This window comes from Pseudoliparis swirei, chromosome 18 (assembly GCF_029220125.1).
Source record: "Pseudoliparis swirei isolate HS2019 ecotype Mariana Trench chromosome 18, NWPU_hadal_v1, whole genome shotgun sequence".
NCBI classification, from domain to species: Eukaryota; Metazoa; Chordata; class Actinopteri; order Perciformes; family Liparidae; genus Pseudoliparis; species Pseudoliparis swirei.
This window is the reverse complement of record NC_079405.1, coordinates 12,444,287-12,467,358: the sequence shown is the minus strand read 5'-3', so window position 1 is coordinate 12,467,358 and position 23,072 is coordinate 12,444,287. Positions and strand designations below refer to the sequence as shown.

Genomic DNA, 23,072 nt, shown 5'->3' with positions numbered 1-23,072 from the left:
TCGGCCCAATTCCCTCTGTGTATTCTTGTAGCGGTGCAGTGTTATTGTGTTTGCAGTGTGGAGCTCGGCGTTGACGAATGCATAGAGGGCACAGCTCATCAGGATTCCTAAGCGGTGCGTCTGTGAATAAGAAAAGGGAATTGGCTGTCAATCCCTAATTAATAAACTCTGCTCCTCTCCCCCCGCTCTGCTCTGAGTTGTCTGATCAATAACCATTGTGCATTGCCTCAGATGGAAGCCATTCAGATTTATCTGCTAATATCCTAGGTGATAGCCTGAGCTAGACTGGAGATGACAGTAGGCTCAAAGCCCATTACCTCCTTATTTACTGTTTTAAATTCTGCTATAGTCTCAGCCAGTCGCTGTCTCTCGAGTAACAAATAGGGGAAATCTCGTCTCTCTTCCTGGGACAAGTCAAGGACAAAGCAGATGGAAAACGTAAAAGTGTCTCTTTATTTTAGCTCATTTTCTGGCCAGGGGTATATTTGTAAACACGTGCACATGCTGATGTAGATGTTTCTGTTTCAATATATTCAACATAATATTTGCACGTATAAACTGCCATCCTTCTTTCCATACATGGCCAGAGATGTTATGGTGATCAATTCACGCCCTGTATCCTCTTTTCCAACCTGAAATCAATGCCCCCATCTCCTCTGGAAACGACACAGCATTTGAAAAGAAGCCAGTTAATTCTCATCCTATTATAAATCCTGCTGTTTTCTTCCCTTTATCTTCAGCGCAGTCAGCACCGGTCGCTGTCCACATCCTGTTCATCTGTCTGCCAGATTTGACAGCTGGACAGATATTCCCCGTTATTCACAGTGATATACAGTCGATGAATAAAATCAGCCTCACTCACTGTCGCACAAGCACAAGCTCAGAAACACAGATGGAAAGCCTCACATCTAAGAAAAGCACCCTGACAACAGCGTCTATACTCTGGTGACATGTAGAGAATTTAAGTGGATTAATGACTCCTAACCTACGCTCTCAGGTCCGGTGTTTATTTAAATTGAAGGAAGAATGACTTCCTGGTTGCACTTGCAGACTCTGTTCTCTCTGTATGTTATTTACCAGAGTAATGGGTGTTTAAACTATGAATCTATTCTAATGAATCTATTCTAATTTTATTACATCTTTTAAATTTGGCTTTGTGGGAGGTAAACCGTAATTATGTTACTATGCCATTCTATTTCTGCACCACTCCACCACTTAAAGGGACACGCCACACCTTTTCACTGTCAGTTCATTTCAATGTCTTCAGTTGCTCTGGATAGACCACACTTAATAAAATATATTATGAAAGACGCTATCAAGAAGAATTTTGGGAAACACATGTATACAATGTTTTTGAAAATCTTGATTCATAGCACTAAAATTCAGGATATCTCGGCCTTCAATTCGGACAACAAACTAACAATCACGACACAAAAACACTTGAGGGAAGGAAAGTTACGCTTTCATACTACCAGAGTCTTATTGTCTTAGTTATGCCAATCATTCCTGTTGGCAATATCAACATACTACTAATTCAGAGGAGAGAACGACGATACAACTGTGCAAGCATCACTGAAGCTGGTCGCTCAAGAATCCTCCAACTGACCCCCTGGTTCAGATTGAACCCATTTGTCAGTTGTGTATCTCACACACATACAAACACAAACACACACACTTTTCCTTTGCAACAGGGATTTTTATGATAATTTTGGTTTAACCTCAAAACAAAGTGCAGCAGATAATCATGCTTAGCTGTTGGCTTATTTGCCTTATTTCATTTTGCTGTAGCAAAGCCCCCATGTTACATAAGTTTGTTTTAGAATTGATTTTAAGATTCTTTTATCGGTTTTCGAATCCTGTTTCCACAATCTGGTCTGAGTGAGACCGCTTTTAGCCACTGCCGGCATGTGGAACAGCATGCCTTTTTAGCCTGTATTTATATAGTTACTAGTTTTATCATGAATACTTTATTTACCTTAATATTAATTTCAATAATTTGTTGTATAACTGTTCAGCACATGGAGTTGCATTTGGTGTATGCCTTGTGGTATTTAGATAAAGGTCGATTGCTTGATGTTATAAGATCTCAGCTGAGTATACTGTCATAAATTACAGATGAAGAAATATAATAAACTACATAAAACAAGAACATGTTGAAAATTAAGAATGTTATCTTTAAGTACAAACTATACAGCATTGTATTACTCCATCATCATAATTGCATGCACAGTCACAGTCACAGTGGCAGGGCAGAGGACTCTTGTGGAGCTGGAGTTCCTGTGTTCGTTGTCGCACATGCCATGCTTCAGGTGGTTGAGACAGATGGGCTTTTGATAAGCACTCTTCCACAATCATTATTCTTGTTCAATGGACTTGAACTGAATAATCACGACATCGCAGGAAGGATTTGAATTTGAGGTGTGCCTTTGTTTTAGCTCTATTGCCCAATTTCAGTGGCAAACTTGCCGTCCTGCAGAGCGAGCCTTCCTTGATGTTATCTCTGCTGATCACGTTGGGATGATTACAGAGGCTGGTCTGCGATACGACGCTGACGGCACACACATTCTGAGTGTGAAGGGAGGATTCAGGTACCCGAGCCGTAGAGCGAGGGATGACGCATTAATTCCCTCAACAATCACCGGTGACATAATTTTTGCAATGATTGAAACTATCTACAGGACCGGGGTATTATTCTACATCTGCTTTAAAAGCTTTAGAAGGACATTTTGGGGGATTGTGTTATGTGTGTGACTTGTAGAAGTGGTCTCTCATGTGTGTATTACATCCCTAACCTAGATATTGCTGCTAGCAAAGTGCATCAGGTATACGTATACTCAATTAGTCAATTATATGATTTGTAGGTTAAGAGCACACACACACACACACACACACACATACAAAAGAATGGAAGCACATACACAAACCTACCCATCCACCCCCCACAAACAAACACAGGCCCATTAATCTGCTTTTCTGATTCAGTCCTTAATCTCCGGTCTGCTACTCCATGTGCAGGTCCCGCCTCCCAGTTTAGTATCAACAAAGAAAAATTGATTCACGAAGAGGCTCAAACAGGCAAAGCATGCATCATGGAACCTGTGTATCTGTGTTATAACCTTTCTGCCTATGCATGTATGTACAGAGACAGGTGTTAGAAACATGTTGAGCTTCAGTTTTGGTGGAAAATAAAAAATCTTTGCACTCAACTACAATGAAACTCATGACTCATGATGCACAGTGAAAAGAAAAGTTGCAAGATTGACGCTGCAGAAACAGAGATATCATCTTTATTTTGATATCAGTTTGGTCCAGACATTCTTATTTGTCCAAAGCTGAGGCCCACATTACCCTTAAAAACAACTGAACTGAGGTAATAATGAACCCCACAGCTGGTTGAGGTTAGATACTGACCTTGAGAGGTTAAGGTCCGGATAGCCCATTGGTCAGTGCATAAGGCCTGAACATGTACCGTTGCTCGATCATCGACGCCTGGCTCAACGTAGCGTGTTGATGCTTCGCAATGTGAGGCTTTCCAAGAATAGCAGCGAGACTTATAATGATGCTTCAGTGGGAAATCATGCGTGATACCCAAGACACAGCTAATGGAGCCTTACGCAGAGATGAGGAGCTGCAAAGATTTAGTGAGCTCACGTCTTTCTAACCACAATACCAGATTGTCATTATTCATTTGTAGTCCTCAGCCCCAATCACTTGAGGCAATTTAGCAAATCTTCTGCAGCTCCCTCTGGAGTTGCAAAAGGCTTTTTACAACTGTTTTCACATATGCAGTAGATCGCCTCAAGACCTGTGAACAAATGTTGAGGTGCCAAATGTTGAGTTAAAGTTAGTGGCGTAGAGGTGAATTTACAGATTCCACCATTAAACATTCATCCAGACAAATCTTGCTAGGACCTTGGGTAGCCTTCAGCGAATGTAAAACACGGAAGGGTGGGTTTGTTCGTTCTGGACTACAGTAGAAAAATAACACAATGCGTGGAAGATGACCATATCCCTATAGGGCTCGTTCTAAACAAAAACATATTTTTTTGTTTGACAAACAAAAACGTACAGAAATAATTCATATTTTACTCCCTAAAATATATCTCTTCTAAATCTCACTGCTGCTTCAAAGCAACAGTACAATGTTTACTTTTAGTACAACTGATAACTTGTGACTGTCCTAGTTATGGTCGTCACGCCATGCAGTAAGTGTGGCTGACTGAATATTGGATTATGCAATATTGAGCAAATGAACCAGACTTTGACGTTGATCCAAAATGTAAAAGCCTGATGATTTGCTACTAATAACCGTGGAGGGATTGCCGAGGCCTGTTTACTTGTGTGCAGATGTCTTGATTACTGAGCCATTAGATTAATTGAGATAAGCTTTACCATGCCGCTCATACACCCTGAATATCCCCTGTATAAATAATCAGCTTAGTGGAGCAAGGGTAATACAACGTCCTGCTCGGGCCGGCTAAGGCCGACAGCCCAGCAGCCCAAAGGCAGCTCCACAGGTGAGAGAAGACACCCACCATAAAAACCGCGGTGAATCATGTCTGCAGCCTCATTGGACCAGCGGACCATATCCTGGCAATGATAGTTTGACAGATGATACATCACCATCAACTGCAAGATCTATTGTTGTGACAGCAGGAAAGATGGTATCGTAATGCAGCAATATCCACAATCATACAAACACACAGGCATGCACAGACGCACGCGCAAGCGTACTGTAACTGCAAATGCACACAAGCCGCAGAACAAATTATAAAATGATAAATTCACTTTCCCCCGCCATACAAATTGTATCTGGCAGATTAAATAAAGTTTTGTTTTTTATTGTTTAAAAATACAATAAGTCACAGTTTGTAAGGCTGATTTATATCATTGTTGTTGAAGTACTGTGCATCTGCCACTAGATGTCTCACTCCAAGCTTGTTTATGGGCCACACTTCTGCCTGCACGCACAAACACACGTTCACACACACACACACACACACGCACACACATGCACACACAAACACACACACAGATACACACATTCACACACATAGTCACATGCAGGGTGCACATGGTGTGCTTAATATGACCAGCCCAGCCGCTCTCCACATGTATTGCAGTCTCCTGTGGGAGGACAGGAAAGCATCTGCCTCCCTCTGTCTGTCTAACACATTTCTGGGAAAATAGCCCAAACCTGCAGCTCAGGAGGAGTGAGAGAAAACACACACACACACACACACTCACACTCACACAAACACTCACACAAACACTCACACACAAACAGAAATACATTCATATGCCTGAACAAAAACTACAATCATTTGTGAAAATATATATGTTATGTTTGACAATAATTCCCATCGTATATTTGAGAGAATATGATTTGACTGCATTGCTATACTTCTGCTTATCTCTACATGCTGGAAGTGATGTTATAATAACACTTATAACATTGACGATTAATGTATGTGTCTCAGCCCACGAAGAAATAGCTACATAAATAAACCATTTGCTGTAATAAGCCGAGGCTCGGCTGGCTTCATTAGGTGCTCAGAAGATGGATCCCCAATAGGAAGCAGCTCTCTGTCTCACCTGGTTGGTTAATTCTGCTGTGTGTAGTGTTTTGTTTTTTCTTGTGCTGTCGGGAATAAGTGCCCCTTTGGATCATGGAGAGCCGTGCATAAATGAACATCAATAAACCTTGCACTGTTTTCACTTTATACTTTAGATACACTGTATACACTTTCTTTTTTTTCTTTTTCATTTCTTTATTATAAAAATTCTTAACTGTAATATGCTCTGCTATTATATCTTGTTTTGTATATTTGTAAACATGTTTTTGCTGCTGCTTCACGTAATTTCCCCCTGGGGATGAATAAAGTAAAATCTAATCTAATCTAATCTAAAATATCACAACTAAATCACACAAACATGAGCCAGCTCCAGGTGGATACTCTTTCCTGATGTATTCAATGATTGTCTTGATACAGGAGCTCCAGCAGCGCTGTGGTGTCAACAATCAGTCGATGAACTGACTGGCTGAAAAGCAATCAACAACCTTGATAATCTATAATTCATCATTTATCAACCAACATTTAGTAACATTTAGTGGTTCCAGCTTTTCAAATGTAAGAATATGCAGATTTTCTCAGATTTATTTTATTGCAAATTTAATATATTTAGTTTTTGTCAGATTAAACAAAGAATATAAAGAGGTCACCTTGAGCTCTGGGAAATTAGAATGGACATTTTTCACACATGTATTGCTAAATGACCAAATTTATAATAGATACATTTTAAAAGAGTCAACAGATTAGTCAATGAAAAATAATTCTCTGTTGCCCCCGTCAATATATACAGTGCATCCGGAAAGTATTCACAGCGCTTGATTTTTTCCACATTTTGTTATGTTACAGCCTTATTCCAAAATGGATTAAATTCATTATTTTCCTCAACATTCTACACACAACACATGACAAAGTGAAAACTGTTTTTTGCAAATTTTTGCACATTTATTAAAAATAAAGAACGAAAACATAACATGTACATAAGTATTCACAGCCTTTGCTCAATACTTTGTTGAAGCACCTTTGGCAGCAATTACAGCCTCAAGTCTTCTTGGGTATGATTCCACAAGCGTGGCACACCTATTTCTGGGCAGTTTCTCCCATTCTTCTTTGCAGAACCTCTCAAGTTCCATCCGGTTGGATGGGGAGCGTCGGTGCACAGCCATTTTCAGATCTCTCCAGATATGTTCAATCGGGTTCAAGTCAGGGCTCTGGCTGGGCCACTCCAGGACCTTCACAGAGTTGTCCCGAAGCCACTCCTTTGTTATCTTGGCTGTGTGCTTCGGGTCGTTGTCCTGTTGGAAGATGAACCGTCGCCCCAGTCTGAGGTCCAGAGCGCTTTGGAGCATGTTTTCATCGAGGATGTCTCTGTACATTGCTGCATTCATCTTTCCCTCAATCCTGACTAGTCTCCCAGTTCCTCCCGCTGAAAAACATCCCCACAGCATGATGCTGCCACCACCATGCTTCACTGTAGGGATGGTATTAGCCAGGTGATGAGCAGTGCCTGGTATCCTCCAGACATGACGCTTGGCATTCAGGCCAAAGAGTTCAATCTTTGTTTCATCAGACCAGAGAATTTTGTTTCTCATGGTCTGAGAGTCCTTCAGGTGCTTTTTTGCAAACTCTTGGCGGGCTGTCATGTGCTTTTTACTGAGGAGTGGCTTCCGTCTGGCCACTCTACCAAACAGGCCTGATTTGTGGAGTGCTGCAGAGATGGTTGTCCTTCTGGAAGGTTCTCCTCTCTTCATAGAACAACGCTGGAGCTCTGTCAGAGTGACCATCGGGTTCCTGGTCACCTCCCTGACTAAGGCCCTTCTCCCCCGATCGCTCAGTCTGGCTGGGCGGACAACTCTAGGAAGAGTCCTGGTGGTTCCAAACTTCTTCCATTTCCGGATGATGGAGGCCACTGTGCTCTTTGGGACTTTCAATGCTGCCGAAATCTTTCTGTACCCTTCGCCAGATCTGTGCCTCGATACAATTCTGTCTCGGAGGTCTATAGATAATTCCTTGAACTTCATGGCTTGGTTTATGCTCTGATATGCACTGTCAACTGTGATACATTATATAGACAGGCGTGTGCCTTTCTCAATCATGTCCAATCAACTGAATTTAGCACAGGTGGACTCCAATCAAACATCTCAAGGATGATCAGTGGAAACAGGATGCACCTGAGCTACATTTGGAGTGTCATGGCAAAGGCTGTGAATACTTATGTACATGTTATGTTTTCGTTCTTTATTTTTAACAGATTTGCAAAAATTTGCAAAAAACAGTTTTCACTTTGTCATTATGGGTTTTTATGTGTAGAATGTTGAGGAAAATAATGAATTTAATCCATTTTGGAATAAGGCTGTAACATAACAAAATGTGGAAAAAGTGAAGCGCTGTGAATACTTTCCGGATGCACTGTAAATTTATAATTTTTTTTGTTTTACAGCTATACATAGCATGGTTTAACGAATACACCCTAACAGCTCCTTTGTTTGCCCATGCACTATAATTTAGTGGGACCAGCCTTTGGCGTATTGTAAATACTGGCATTCAAAACTGATAGCGATAGTTCAATGTCATGAGCTCTCTGTAATTATGTATGTCGTCAATCTTATTTCTGCCAGTGTTTGATTTAATACCCAGAATCCTTTGTTTACCTTGGTACCAGGTAAAGTTCATCCATGGGCATAATTTTTATTGTAAATGTTGGACACACAATTTATGAATCATCATTCTTATATTGACGGACTTTAACACAAGAACAATTTCGCTAACAGATAGATCACCAGCATCTTTAATCAAAGTTATAAACATAAGTGCTATATAATTAGATCCAATTCTGTGACCATTCAGGTTTTGTAATCGCAATTTCAGTTTGTTTGCCATAATTGTTTTAATCATACTTTATCGCGCTTTTATTTTCATAGCTTTTGTAAAAATATTTCCCCATTTAAGTCTGTCAAGCAATTTGTGACCCTAATATATTCAAATAGCAATAGGATTCAGAGGATCATACATTGTGGTAATTACACTTAAAAATCTTAATACTTTATCGGGACTTTATTCTTTCTCATATAACAGTGTAAAAGAAGCATATATAGTCTGTATATAAGAAAGCAACACGATTGCATTTGGGGCCTAAACAGAAAGCTTTGACCCGTGATCATGGCCCTACGAGGATCCTGATTGGTCAAGCACTGAACCAGGCATTCACCAATCCCTTCCAGGTCCCATACAGCCTAGTTCCATCTCATCCTGCAGTAGCTCTTCAAACTGTGGCAACATAAAACAGTAAGCTAAAACAGCTCGAAAATATACCTGCGTTATCATATAAACAAATGAAATGACTGCATAGTGATGTGATAACTGTGAAGTACTACCCAGCACAGCAGAGTTGATGAAGAGCAAGGTTACATTCCTCAGGTGGCCATGAATAAGACTCGGACTCGTTGCAGGTGGCTGCTTGATGTTTAAGTAACATTAGCTAACGTAATTGTTTGCTAAAACAATAATATGTCTGTTTGCTTGTTTTGAAGCTTTGTGCCGCAGGTTCATCAATTACTCCTAAATATAAGCTTTAAATTGAACAGTATTTACAAACTCACGACAAATGCTATTGAGATCACTGATGATGATGATGATGATGATGATGATCAGTGCTACAAGTTAAGCCAAATGGATCATTAATGGGATACATGTAAACTCAATTTGAAACAGTATTATGTGGTATTTTATTTTAAAACAAAACTAAGGATTGGCATTGTGTATTTAGATTACTGTATATATTGGTTTGACCATTGATCATATAAATGCTACAAAACCCAAACGTTTTAGATGATTTCTTTTAACGGTTTGTTTCAGTCCAAACCAAAAGATGAATCAATTAATTATTGACAAATCATTTAACCAATATTTAGTAGTTGTTTGTGTTGTGTATTGTTACCACATCATGTATTCCTGCTGAGTTGTGTAATAAGGCCCATCTAGAGTAAAGTGTTAATTGAGGGCTTATGTGTGATATGTGACAGTGAGGGTTCCATTCTATGCACTTAGCCATATCAAGATGAACATCATATACATAAATAAACCATATAAACTCTATACATATACATTAAGATCCTTTTTTTATGCAGTGCTTACTTTAAAAGGTTATTCCTATCATGCTCCATCTGCACTCTGAGTAGGTTAGCGGTTATCATGCAAGGTGATGTGACGTATTAGAGGCTTTCACTCTTGGTCCTTCATCTCACTTCAGGCCACCTATTTCACCGGGAAGTCTTGCTCTGTCTGTGGTTGTAAAATCTGACAGTTTGAGTACAGCTGTGTGTTTATGTGTCTGTCAGAGTGTGACCGCGGAGAATAAGCTCCAGAATGTGTGTTATCTATTAATTCCTTCATTAAGCCCTTATCACCAGTTTTAATGCCAATTAAGATGTGCTTTAATGTGACGGCATGTCCTGCCGTCACATTAAAGCGACGCTGCACTTCTCACTCCACAGTGACAAGAGAAGTAGAGTACAGACCACTTTCAGACAGGACCACCCACTCGCCTTATCAAGGCACTAAAGGCACCACAGGCCTGTTAGTTGTGCCTCTTTAACACTGACGCTGCTTAATATGCTCTATATAGCGACACCTAATCCTTCACTCACTGCAAACACATTGTAGGTCTATTTTTTTTATGTTGGCGTTCCAGCATAAGTTATTCCTGCTTCTTTTTTACCTAAATTCAATCAATTCCAGATGGCTTTATTCCATGTCATGATTGTAGCAATGGGATTGCTACTGTACAAAAGCATTCGGAAAAAAGAAGAGGCTTACCGAGTCATGCTTTTACTCAGGGATGAGTTGAAAATCATTGCGAAGGGCAGAATTCACATGCTCCGCTGCATGCTGTAGGACATGTAGAGGTCACAGCTTTTTCTAAATGTGGTTGACCAATACGCTGAAAGAGACCATATATAGATCGATCGATGCGTACATAGCTACACAAAGACAGGTGCCTTCTGTGTACCTAACATATGGAGCAAAACAAAACTTTTGCAAACACAGTCAGGGTCATAAGGAATACCTTTGTGTGAATTATAATGAGGTAGCATTGACAGATCTGCAATATGCAGACTAAGCAGATGGCTCATGGACAGTGTAAAGAGGCAGGGGGTGGGGTGTTGGGGGAGGGAGGGGGGGCACGAGGTGATGGAACAGGTTGCCTGTTATAGCAGCTGGCTGACAACTCTCTTCTCATTGCCGCGTGTCAGCAATGAGAAAGAAAAGAAGAGACAGACAGAAGAAGAGAAATGAACATGGAGTGGAAGGAAAAAAACGACAGAGAAATAGAGGAGTGGGTTGAGGATGAAGACATCTTACTTTATATCGTGGAAAAGACTGAAACTAATGACTATTGTTTCAATATAAAGTCAGAATAGTGTAATGTATCTCAGTGTCGTGTGGTCAACAGTCCAAAACAAGGATATAAAATATGCTATGAAAAGGACATAAAAGAACACCTTCACATTTCTGAATCTGGAAGCAAAATATTTTTTGCAATTTTGATTGACACATTTAACAGAAATGTACATACATTTTTTTTAAAGAAAAAAGAAATCGGTTAATTGCCATCCTTTTAGCACTGATAATTCAGGGGTAATAATTACAATTAAAGAAATATACAGACGGACATTTCTTTGATCTATTTCACGAAATATCTGACCAAATAATATGACAACACAACAACACATCTGACCAGGCATAGACTCATTCAGCCAGTGGAAGAGGGATAGCATTGGTGTACCATGCTGAAGCAAACCTTACATCTCAACCATGTTGAATTGACCTTGCCATGACATTTATAAACAAAACTGAACTTGTAAGAGAGCTTACTTTAGTGTGTTAACTTCACCTCCTCTCTCCTCACCCTGTGTGGCACTGATGTCTCTTTCCTCCCCTCTATTTCCCACTCTCTATCCTTCTCAATTCCAGCTTTGATGTATGCATGAGGGAGGATTTCCTGAAGACCAAAGAGGCCATTACCCAGGGGCTATTAGGCCTCTTGTAGAGCATGTCAATGATTGCTGAGTATTGCTCTGTTTCCACTTGCAGCCACTTTACTATATGGGTAGGATGGAGGGTATTTATTTAAAGATGTCTTGTTGATTTATAACTTATATTTATTCATTCCTGTATTTATTTATACATTTATTTAAGCATTTATTTATTTATTTATACATTTATTTATTCATTTATACATTTATTTAAGCATTTATTTATTTATTCTTGTATTTATTCATGCATTCATTTATTTATTTATTTATACTTAAGTCATTTTAAGTCCTCCATACTTTTGGAGTCTGGTCTTTGGAATCTGGTCTTGGGAATCCAGACTCTCGAGGACGCAGGACGGTCTTTCTGGTCTTGTGACGTCACCACATCAACTGTTCTTGCGCATGAATTTACTCAAATTATTTACTGTAAAATAATTTACAGTGGAGTAGAATGTGTTGCGGTGTTCACTGTTGTTTGGCGTAGGCTACGAATAAACGATAATAAATATACAACGTCTCGTAGCTTTCCTGACCCAGGGTCGCTACAATATGAAGTTATGAATCTTAACCCTCAGTCAAATTGACGTAACGTTATCTTTTAGTAAATAATAAACTCGTTGTGCTCTTTAGATCCTCAAAAGCCTAATTATATCTCATGTTTAGCCGCTACGGAGACGTCAGAGCCAGCGGAGCATTTCAAAAAGTCCTGCCGAGATCAGGCTGCTCTCGGCGGCCACACAGCGCGCTGAGCGCCCGGAGCTCACTGGTCCCGCGAGCAGGACCTCAAATCTCCGTCGCATATCCTTATTAGACTGAATCTCGATAAACCGACCACAGATTTGATGCTTAAACAACTAACTTCTCGGCTGAAAACATCCTTAAATTACATTCCGTGACTCAACAGTAGTATTTAGAATGTACAGACAAGAATGCATAATAAACGCTGTTCGTCTACAGATCCAAGTGCTAGGGATCGATTGCTTCTGTCTTGCTCCCTGACTTGACCAATCCTGTTCAACAATGAGGTTCGGACCGCCCAGCTCATTTGAATATACGGACACGTAAATGTCACACATAAATAAATGAAGAAATACGTGTGGACACATAAATAGAGATATAAATAAATGAAGAAATACAGAAATGTAGAAATACATTTATTTAATGATGTCCTGTTGAGTTATAACTTATATATATTAATTGCTGTATTTATTTCTGTATTTATACATTTATTCTTGTATTTGTTTATTTATTTATACATTTATTTAAGCATTTATTCATTTATTCTTGTATTTATTCATGCATTTATTTATTTATTTATTTATTTATACTTAAGTCATTTTGAGTCCTCCATACAAAAGAACACGAGTCTGTACTCAGTGTTCTTGGAATTGATAAACGGCTGAAGTCAAAAAGCTGTCTAGGCTAAGTTCTGCTAACGGTGAGCTGAGCGAGTCAACTTCAGCGTCATGTGCCAGGCAGAAATAGTAGAGCATAACACACCAGGTGCATCACACTCCTGTGACCAATCATGCTTCAGACAGAGGTTCGGACCGCCCAGCTCATTTGAATATACGGACACGTAAATGTCACACATAAATAAATGAAGAAATACGTGTGGACACATAAATAGAGAAATACATAAATGAAGAAATACAGAAATGCAGAAATATATTTATTTAAAGATGTCTTGTTGATTTATAACTTATATTTATTCATTCCTGTATTTATTTATTTATTTATACATTTATTTAAGCATTTATTTATTTATTTATACATTTATTTATTCATTTATACATTTATTTAAGCATTTATTTATTTATTCTTGTATTTATTCATGCATTCATTTATTTATTTATTTATACTTAAGTCATTTTAAGTCCTCCATACAGAAGGACAGATTTAGAGTTTAAATACATTCAATGAATGTGACAGAGTGTATGAATAGTTCATAGTAGGCATATTCCACGATGGAGACCTCCACGATCCATCAGGCAGATGGCGGTGGGGAGGAGGAGTGGGCGGAGTCTCAACAGTGGGCGGAGTCTCAACAGGACAGTGGCGTAGTCAGGAGCAGGAACTCCACCACCCAGACCTCGATGATCCATCAGGCAGATAGGATCTATGTCGTCTCATAGGGTCCGATGACCCCATGCAGAGCGCTGTGGTCTGAAAAAGATGTTGTTGTTGATATTAGCGAAGCGTTAAGGTCATGTTGTTAATGTTGATAAAGCAAATAATGAGGGATGATATACAAATATTTATGTAAACTTGGAGGTCTGTGTGTTATTCAGATTGGATCTTTCTGTTCTGGTGAGTGGATGAAATTAAATAGGATGATAAGCTGTGAGGTGAGCGGAGAGTAAGCTTAAAAGGACACAGAGGGAAGATAACCTTCATTGCTGGAATCACTCTGCCGATCTCTTCAATATATCACTGTAGGACAGCAGCACGCCGACTCTTCTCGAAAGAAAAAATGCCCTCAAAGAAAGTGCGTAGTAAATGAGTGACAGTATATCATGCAACTGTTTTTACAGAGTGCACTTGAGGGAATCATTGAAGTTTTCTGAAAGCGTCTGGACTCTCTCTCTCAAGGGCAGCTGGCTCTATCATCTGCGATGAATGTAACGCGTGGTCCTTCTCTAATATGAAATATAAAATCTTAGCATTCAGCATGCTGACTAAACTGGGTTATACAGAGTGTGAAGCCTCACTTTTCTGTCCAGCGAAGCAAAACATCAGCATACAGGCAACAGAAAGAGACGCAGGAGGAGGTTAGAGAGGGAGAGAAAGATAGATACGCTAGAGGAAAAGTAAGATAAGAAGCCAGTGTGTGTGTATGTGTGTGTGTGTGTGTGTGTGTGTGTGTTTGTGTGTGTCTGGATGTGTGGGGTGCCTTTACTAGTGACTTCCTCGAGGTCTGGAGACAGGGGAAACAAGGTGTGATTAATTTTACTCTAACTCACTTGACCTCGGTCTGGGGGAGCAGTCTCCAGAAAGTCTGATACAGAACGGCGAGGCCTGTGTCCGTCCTCTCAACTCCCTGGATCAATAACAGTGTGGCAGGTCAATCTCGGAGAAACTGCAAGCTCCAATGAGTGAGACCCTGAGCAGCTGAGAACCACCTCTTGTCTGCCTTTCTGACCATTTGGAGGATGAGCAGAGCTGGAGGTCATTGATCTGTGTGTTTCCACTGAGCAGATCCCTTCCCTGGTCTTATCGATCAGCTCTAATAATGAGTGGATTCTCTATGAACATCGCAGGTTGTTCAATAAGATCCAAGGCCCCAGGGTGGCGATCAACTCTTTTATCTGCCACTCTTCAGCCCAAAACCATCACAACACACTTTCAAGCAGGTGAAATTTAATTTGCATTTAAGGTATTCGTGTCAGGAAGTCGAGTGTGACAAGGCCATAGAGTATAGCAGAAATTATTGCTTAAATTGCTTGCCGATCATCTCTTGGTCTCGGCAATTGCAGAACAGCCAGAGGCGTCTTATTTCAGAGAAACATCTCTACCCCCTGATGTGTTGTGTGTCTAGATCAACCCCCACTGTGCTCTTGCTGTTAGAGAGAACTACATATTTGTGCATTAACTCAAAATTTAATTTGTATTCATTTTTCTCTCCCCAGGCCCCACGAGCCAGGTAAATTGAGATCAGTTTGCCTAATGTATGTTTGAATGAAAGAAGAAAACAAGGGGTGTGAGTCAGCAGACGTGTTGAGTGTGAGTCAGCAATGCTTTCTCACACTACCAGTATCTGTTTGTTATTATCATTAACGTCATGATGGGAAGTATGGCACTGTACATTATTGTGCGAGAGTAGCCATCGATTGGGGTTATTTTTCTCTGCATAGGGAATAATATTACATCAAAAGACCACTGTTTCCTGGCTCTCTGCCACAGATTTTTTTGGAGGGCTGGATGAGAGGGAGTCGCAAACTCTTGTAGCTCTGAAAAATAAAAGGATATGTTTTTTTCACCTCCTGAGGAACAAGCCTAGATATTTGTTCTCACTGAAAGATCCATGACATCCATGTACATAAGCAAGCGACGGTTGCTGTGTCTTTTCATCCCCGCCATCAAGTGGGTTTTCGCTCTCCTACTGAGGCTTGTGCCCCGCAGTGTGTCCTTTCTACTGAAACCCTGCTTCCCTGTCAGCGAGGAGACAGAAATGCTGTGCAGCAACCCTGCCGACTGTTGTGTGGCTGTCTTCGCACAGCACCTGCGTGTCCCCTACTGACCGACGAGCCAAGGACAACACCGCCACAAGACTGTCCGTCTCTACTTGTGTCCAGCAAATTATCTGAGAGATGTAAGTCTCCCCAAGGAGGGCTTTGCCCTGGAGAGAACCAGGGCATTGCCTTGGGAGACAACTGGAGGAAAAAAAGAAGAGCACCATCACCCCTTATTCTGTGCTCAGGACTGTGAGGACAGAAATACACCTGAAACACATTGCGTAAAAAAGCTTTATATCTCTATTGTACGGTCTCTAACGCATGGATGAACTTGAAAATGTGTTTTGTATAAGAGTAAATGTGCTCGCCCTTCATGACCTCCAGTTGGAATACAAAGATCAGAGAACAAAAGGAAAAGGTAATAAGACAGGTACAGGTAAACACACAAACACACACACACACACACACACACACACACACACACACACACACACACCCTGCACACACACGCACCCCCCACATACGCACACTGCCACACACATGGGCGAGAGACACAAACGCACACACGCCTGATAGAAGGAGATATTCACTTCTCCGGAGGGTAACTTCATGCTGAATTAGATTTACTCTGAGGTTTCCCTGCATCTCTCCTCCTTGCTTACCGTTAAAATGAACAGAATCTGACTAATGTCCAGAGGAAAACTTGCTCCACTAAAATAAAACTTATAATTCTGATTATATTCAGAGGCCCCCAGTTACAAGAAGCGATGATACCTTCCTGTAAAGTTACATTTCAAACACCTTAAGCCCCCTCGTCTAAATTGCTGACAACATATACAATATCTGAATTCTTCCAGAAGTAGGTTATTAATTATCCTTGCATTCCTTTAAATGTCCATCCCCTGGACTAGCTGCACTAATAAGTAGAACACATGTAGTTTGAGAGGAGGCTCACGGTGATTGCTGGATATGTACACTCTTTACTAACCGCCCCTCTAGATTTTGTGCCTCTAATTAACAAAATAAAGGCTTGATTCCGGGTCATAATTCCAAGTTTGAGGAGGACACAGTGCACATAGAGTGGGCATGAGGGGGAAGAGGAGCCGGCCTAATGCGTCTGTCCGAAAGGAATAGCATGTGTGAACGGAGGAACGACCATTGACTCAACTGCGTCAAGTGCCACAGATAAGCTGTTTAAATAAAGGAAGTCAAGAGGTTGGACTTTCAAAATAAAACGTCAAGAACAAAAAAAGTCCTTGAACAAATGTATTGATGTAATGCCAAATGTGTGCCGAGAAATGTGCCAATGTTACAAGAGCAGTCCTTTTACGAGTCGCCCCGGTATTATATCTAAAAAATGCATTATTAATTAGTAAAGACAATTTCCATGTCATCAACGGGGCTCTCACTAGGCTCTTTTATTGAGAATACAACGGTAACAAATTCACATTTACACTCTCCTTTCACGTTTCTTATATATTCCCCTAAATACGCTACTTTTATTTTTATTGTTATTATTATTATGAAAACCGGAATGGGAACATTCCTGTGGTGGCGAGCTTTACTCTGTATGGTTGTTACATTGGAGAGAGTGGGAGAGAGTGGGAGAGAAAAGGAGCAAATGTGCGGCGGCGGAGAGGGAGGATAACGAGTGCGCAAACAGGCAGACGGGCACATCAGCAGCAGCGGCGGCAGAGCATCTCCCTGATCCTGATCTGCGGTGTCTTCAGCTGCCAATCCTCGGTGCCTCTCTGATTGAGATTTGACTGCCGGCTGAAGTGTGCAGAAGCGTTATCCAACCATCAGCTCCCTCAACACACTTTATCTGGAGCTCGGTTATTCTTAACACAGCTGCGAGACTGTCCTTCCGGTCCTTCTCTTATTTATCCCAGTTTCTTCAATATTTAATGGAAAATGGCGATCTGCGCGCCATCGTACGGTATCTTCTGCCTCTTCACCATCCAAACAGTACTTATCATATGCGTCTCCACGCCGACGGACGGGACCCACCTCTTCCCCCAGCACTACACGTAAGTACCCTGCACCGTTTGGGGGATACACCGGGGTGCGAAGCGCGGAACTAGGACGGGTGGCCCCCGCCAAGCCTGCACATGCAGCGCCGCGTACCGAGGAGCCGCCGTCCCTGATGTGGGAACACAGGAGACGCAGTTGACGTCTCTGATGCCGCGCTATGAATGTCGCTCTCACGAAGCCGGTGTTGTCGTTTCGTGGGCAGTGGCATTTGATACCGTAAGCATTATTCAATTTCAACAAGGAAGCAGGCTACGTGGAGCGTGCACAGGTGTCCCTGGCGAATAAGCCACGCGAGCCAGAATATAATAAAACATCCACGGGGATCAAAATAAACTGGTAATAACAGTATATGTGTTGTTTTGCCGTCGCTGCATGGGGGAGAATATCCAATTTACGCATGATGGATTGGATATAGGGTGAGCTCCAACGAGGCTATATAGTCATACAAGTCCTCCACTGGATGCACGCGCAACAATATTCCTCTCTATCCCACAGCAGGATATACACTTGTGTGTTTATAGGATAGAGACAACCCAATAAGTTAATGCCGCAGGAGCAGCAGGTCTTTAAACCTTCAGCAGAAGTACCTGCACTTCCGCTCGTGTATCCCACAACTCCCAAACTACTTGTAAATACTCTGATCCAATGTAGCGTAATTTATTCTATGTTTAAAACTAGAGGTTTATCTTGTATAAATAATTGTATTTTAAATTGAGATGCACTTGAGGCCAGTATTACAGTGGTGGTTCATCCAGGTGACCGCATGCAGTCACAGCAAGCAGAGCTCAAGCTGTGTAAACTATTGTCGGACTTGTTCAAGGCTCCAACCTGTTGGGAAACTGTTTTGCGATCACATTTCTATTTAAAGTGCAATTTGTTTCCAAAATGCGACCACTGTAATCATTTCACCTTGAGTGACACACGCAGGCAGACTGAAACAAAACGCCTGTAACGCTTCCGTTTACCAGCTTTGCGTTGTCGAACTATTCAAACAATATTTAGCCTTTTTTCTTTTCAAAGTGAATGTGACTTAGTTTGATATTACATTGTCAGATGTGGTGGTATTAAACCCACTGAAGCCAGTGCAATAGTTCCCCACTCAAGTATTTACCCGATGACGTGCTGATCTGATGGGAGCATGATGTCGCCTCGTGAGGAGGATTAGTCAGGTTCAGAAATGGAGAATCTCACTGATTCCTCCCTGATTCATCCACTGGGGGATCTCTTTGTTATTCCTGATGGCCAAGGTGACTTTCAAAGGAAAATCACTAATCTTATATTAGGCATATTGTTGATTGACATTTAAGAACAATTAGCTGCATCATTGATTCAATCGCTTGAGGACCATAAAGAAAAGTGATGTTGATGGTTCGGTGAACACATTCATTCCTGCAATTAATTTATAAAATGCATTGTTTATAATCTTATGGTAATATCTCCTCTACTTTCCCCTGCAAATACAGCTTATGTTTTTTCAAAGTACATTGATTATTTGTTAGACCTATTCTAGAATACAGTCCCCATTGTAATATAACAATGTGAATCTCATTAGTTAAGAGAAATATTATAGTTCTGGTAATTTATGCAACCTGGATTTTTTTCAGGCATCACTTGGGTTTTAAAAACTAGGTATTGTGTCACCCGCATCGATGTGCTAGTTGACAGTTATCTAGTTGAAGTGTATAGGGAGCAGGTGATGCCGTCCATCAGGTGTTCAGGCCTGACACACACACACGCCCCCCCCCCCCCCCCCCCACACACACACACACAGACCAGTGGGAGCAAGTGTGTGTTTAAGGTCTATAGTTTAGGACATTTACATTACATGTTGCCATCTAAACGCATTGCCTAATTTCTTGCAGTTTTATGTTAATAGTATTGTGTGTGTGTGTGTGTGTGTGTGTGTGTGTGTGCATGTGTGGGTTGAGTTCGAAAGTGTCTTCATGGGGGAAATTATTTCTGCATTCTATTATGTGCATGCGGAAACCTGTTTCAATAACTATAATCTTAATGTACAATCTTCTTCAGGACTGTAAAATATCATCGCTTAGCTGAGTTTCTATTAAACTCAGATCAAATTTCTACCACATTTAGTTTTTTCCACACATTTTAAACTGTCCATCTATTGCTCTGAAAAATATTTCGGCATTGCACTTGGAAGGACCAAGATCCATTGCAGCAGAACGAATGGTGACGGTGTGTGGCTGACACACAGGTCGTCCATCCAAACTCATTTCATAACATTTTCCCATAATTTTGTTACTAACATAAATCATAATACACATCAAATAGCAAAAACACAGGCACCAAATAGCAAAGATGTTATACTACATCAGACTCCAAAGAGCCAGATAGCATCAGTCTGCTTTCATGTCGTAAAAACGTCTCTGTTTTTAAGAGAGATCCCAGCTTTGTCAACACAGAGCGGCTCCAATCATTCATTGAAGATTAAGCCTCAATAGTGCATATGATTTACCAAACAAGCATCTCCTTATATCTCTAGTTGTTACTGAATTGAAGGTTCTATACATTTTGGACTGTAATCTATTGTTCTCTTTTAATTTAGACAACATCATTATAAAGTTATCATACAGCACTTTACAAAAGTTCCTTTAAATAACACATGTATGTGATCTCGCTTAATGCAGGTCAGTTGTGTTCAGGCTCCATTGTCGCCTTTTTGCTGCGTGTCACTTATATCCTATCTAGCAGTTTGCATATTTAAGTGATTTTTTTTGATTAGACTTGATGTATTCAACGTAATGAAATAGATACAAAAAAAGAAAGAAAGGAGTGACAAGGCTAATGTGTGGCTGACACACTTTCAATTTCCTTGATTGTGTTTGACTGAGGTTGGCAACATGGGCAACATCTCTGTTGCAGTCACTATCACTCCTTATTATCTTTAATGATATTATGTACTCACGTGTTCGTGAAATGTTTAACTCATATTCAACCCATTTATTATGAGGAACTTTGAACTGATTACAAAACAGTCTCAATACAATACCAAAGCCTCTAAACAACCTATAAGTAAACAGGACTATCAGCTAAAAGATTAGCTATTTCTAGATAGTTATTCTTAATGCTTGTTATTGTCGCCACCAGGTCAGATTCCAGCTAAATATGAAGAAATCCTGCAGCTTCATCAGAAACCCCTTTAGCTGTGATAGCGTGCATCAACATTGGATGCCTGGCAGAGCTAACGGAATAATTCAGCCCATGACCTTCTCTCGTTCTCTCCCTTTCAACAGGAGAATGTATTCACTGATACCACGTAAAATACAAGCTCGCATGCGATTGCAATCACAGCGGGAGTCCTCTCTCAACAACACAGGTTGAAGCCCAAAACATCTCTCTCCCCAAAGCCAAGTACGGCCCTCTAAGCGCCCACATTTCGTCACGTCATCCTGACCTTGGATTGGCGCTCGTCTGCTCCATCTCCCCACCCCTCCTCACAGGACGGGGCCCTCCGACGGCCTCGTCCCCCTCTCTGATTGTCACAATATGATAACAAGTGTGTGTGTGTGTGTTGCGTTTGTGTGAGGTGCAGTACCTAAACTTTCAGGAGCAGTCATAATATTTCTTATCAGACACATATTCCATCTGCTATGTGATGTTATTCTGAATTTGCAGGAACTTGAACACAACAGTTCCTTCAATAATTCAGATTTATATCCGGCCTCGCTGCTGCTGCTTGGACGCACAGAGGTGGAGAGCTCTGCTCCTGGTGGCAGCGTTTCCTCCTCCAGCCAGGAGCAGAGCTTCCCCATGCTCCTGGAGGCCCAGGCCGTATTGCTTGGCCCGCTAGAGGGTTGGGATGCATGGGAGAACCAGAACCAGAACGGAGAGGAGCAGACTGTCAGACCCTGCTACAATAAAATGAGAAATTTTCTAAAAGTAATCTGGTGAAACACTACCTTCCGCCTTTGTTCGCAACATCAACACACAAAGTTCTTTGTCGTAACTAAAAACTTTATCTTGTCACTAATTTACGCATCTGTGTCAAATATCTTTTTATATGAGAATTGCGGCACTATTATTTAATTGAATCATTGCCCAGCCCTAGTTCTAGCTGAGGGATCTGAATAGGGTTTACCTTTCACCTGCTTAGCCATCTAGTCCACATTCTACACAATATCATCCATTAGTTTAAATTACAAATGGCTTGAAAACAGTAATACCCAATTTAGTACAATCAAATATACACTTTACGTAACTTGCCCAGCTCTTTGTTATGCATATATTTAAAATATAAGAAATAAGACCCTTTTACTGCATGTCATTTTGTGTATATATATAAATAAATATATTTACACAGGGCGTGTGTGTGTGTGTGTGTGTGTGTAGCCTAATGAAGTTATGTGAGAAGCCTGTGTGGCTTTGGGCTGAAGTATTGTCCCTCAGTGTTAGTATCACTGGGTCCTCCTCGGCTCCGCTCTCACTGTAAGCCTGTTTTCATTTCATATCGAGGTGACCTTTTCATCGTCAGCGGCCTCTCCCCAGCGGTCCCGCTCCGCTCCGTCCTTTCGGAGGCCCTCTTGCTTGCTCGTCATCTTGTCCCCGGTAAACACAGCCAGTGCGGCGGGCGTGTTTGCTCTGCCTCTAGATGAGGCCCGCTCTGGCTATGTGACAATGCCGAGCGCTGTCAATGGCAGATTTGTGCAATCAAATAAACCTGTCTTCCCTCTTGTCTTCTGACTAAATCTGACATTTAAAGATGACTTTTGTTTTAGTCATCATATTAAAAGACAAACGACTATGTTGTGTTGTTGATGCTTGTGATTAGCTATCTGCAGACTGATGGAAGGGGAAGGTTGGCATAGAGTCAGTGGTTGGCTCGCAAACACATACCAGCATGTATTTATCTGATTGCTGAAAGATGAGCTTTCATAATGGTTTTTTTGGGTGGGGGGGTTTTGGAGTGAGCATTTCTTGTTGGCCATACTTGTGGAGTGTTCAGCTTGAATAGAGGTTGGTAGGTTAGCCCCCGCTGCTGCTTTAAAATAATCTAGTGAAAATCTTGATCCATTAAGTCATTTGTTGCTTGCTGGGAGATATACAGTGATGAGCTCGAGCTGTTTGATCTCTTAATTCCAAATTTGGCTCTGTCTAACAGAGATCAGCTCCTGCTTAGGGTGCATATCTGTCAGACCTGAGCAGTTTTATTGCAGAGCCACTGATCCAAGCCGAGCCAAGACAGGCACGTTCGCTACAAGTCCTGCCAGGGCCGACCAGTTATATGCAAGATGGAAGCT

The 23,072-nt window shown here is 41.1% G+C and overlaps 1 protein-coding gene across 3 annotated transcripts in view; it reads left to right on the top strand.

Annotated features, from left to right (window-relative positions):
- The first annotated feature begins 17,434 nt into the window (after positions 1-17,434).
- Positions 17,435-23,072, top strand: part of cacna2d2a (calcium channel, voltage-dependent, alpha 2/delta subunit 2a) — a 146,883-nt gene continuing 141,245 nt past the window's right edge. For all 3 annotated transcript variants that reach the window (XM_056436377.1, XM_056436376.1, XM_056436375.1), the window contains exon 1: positions 17,435-17,810. In XM_056436377.1, the coding sequence (XP_056292352.1) occupies positions 17,695-17,810 (116 nt within the window). In that variant the 5' untranslated portion in view covers positions 17,435-17,694. The remainder of the gene's footprint in view (positions 17,811-23,072) is intronic.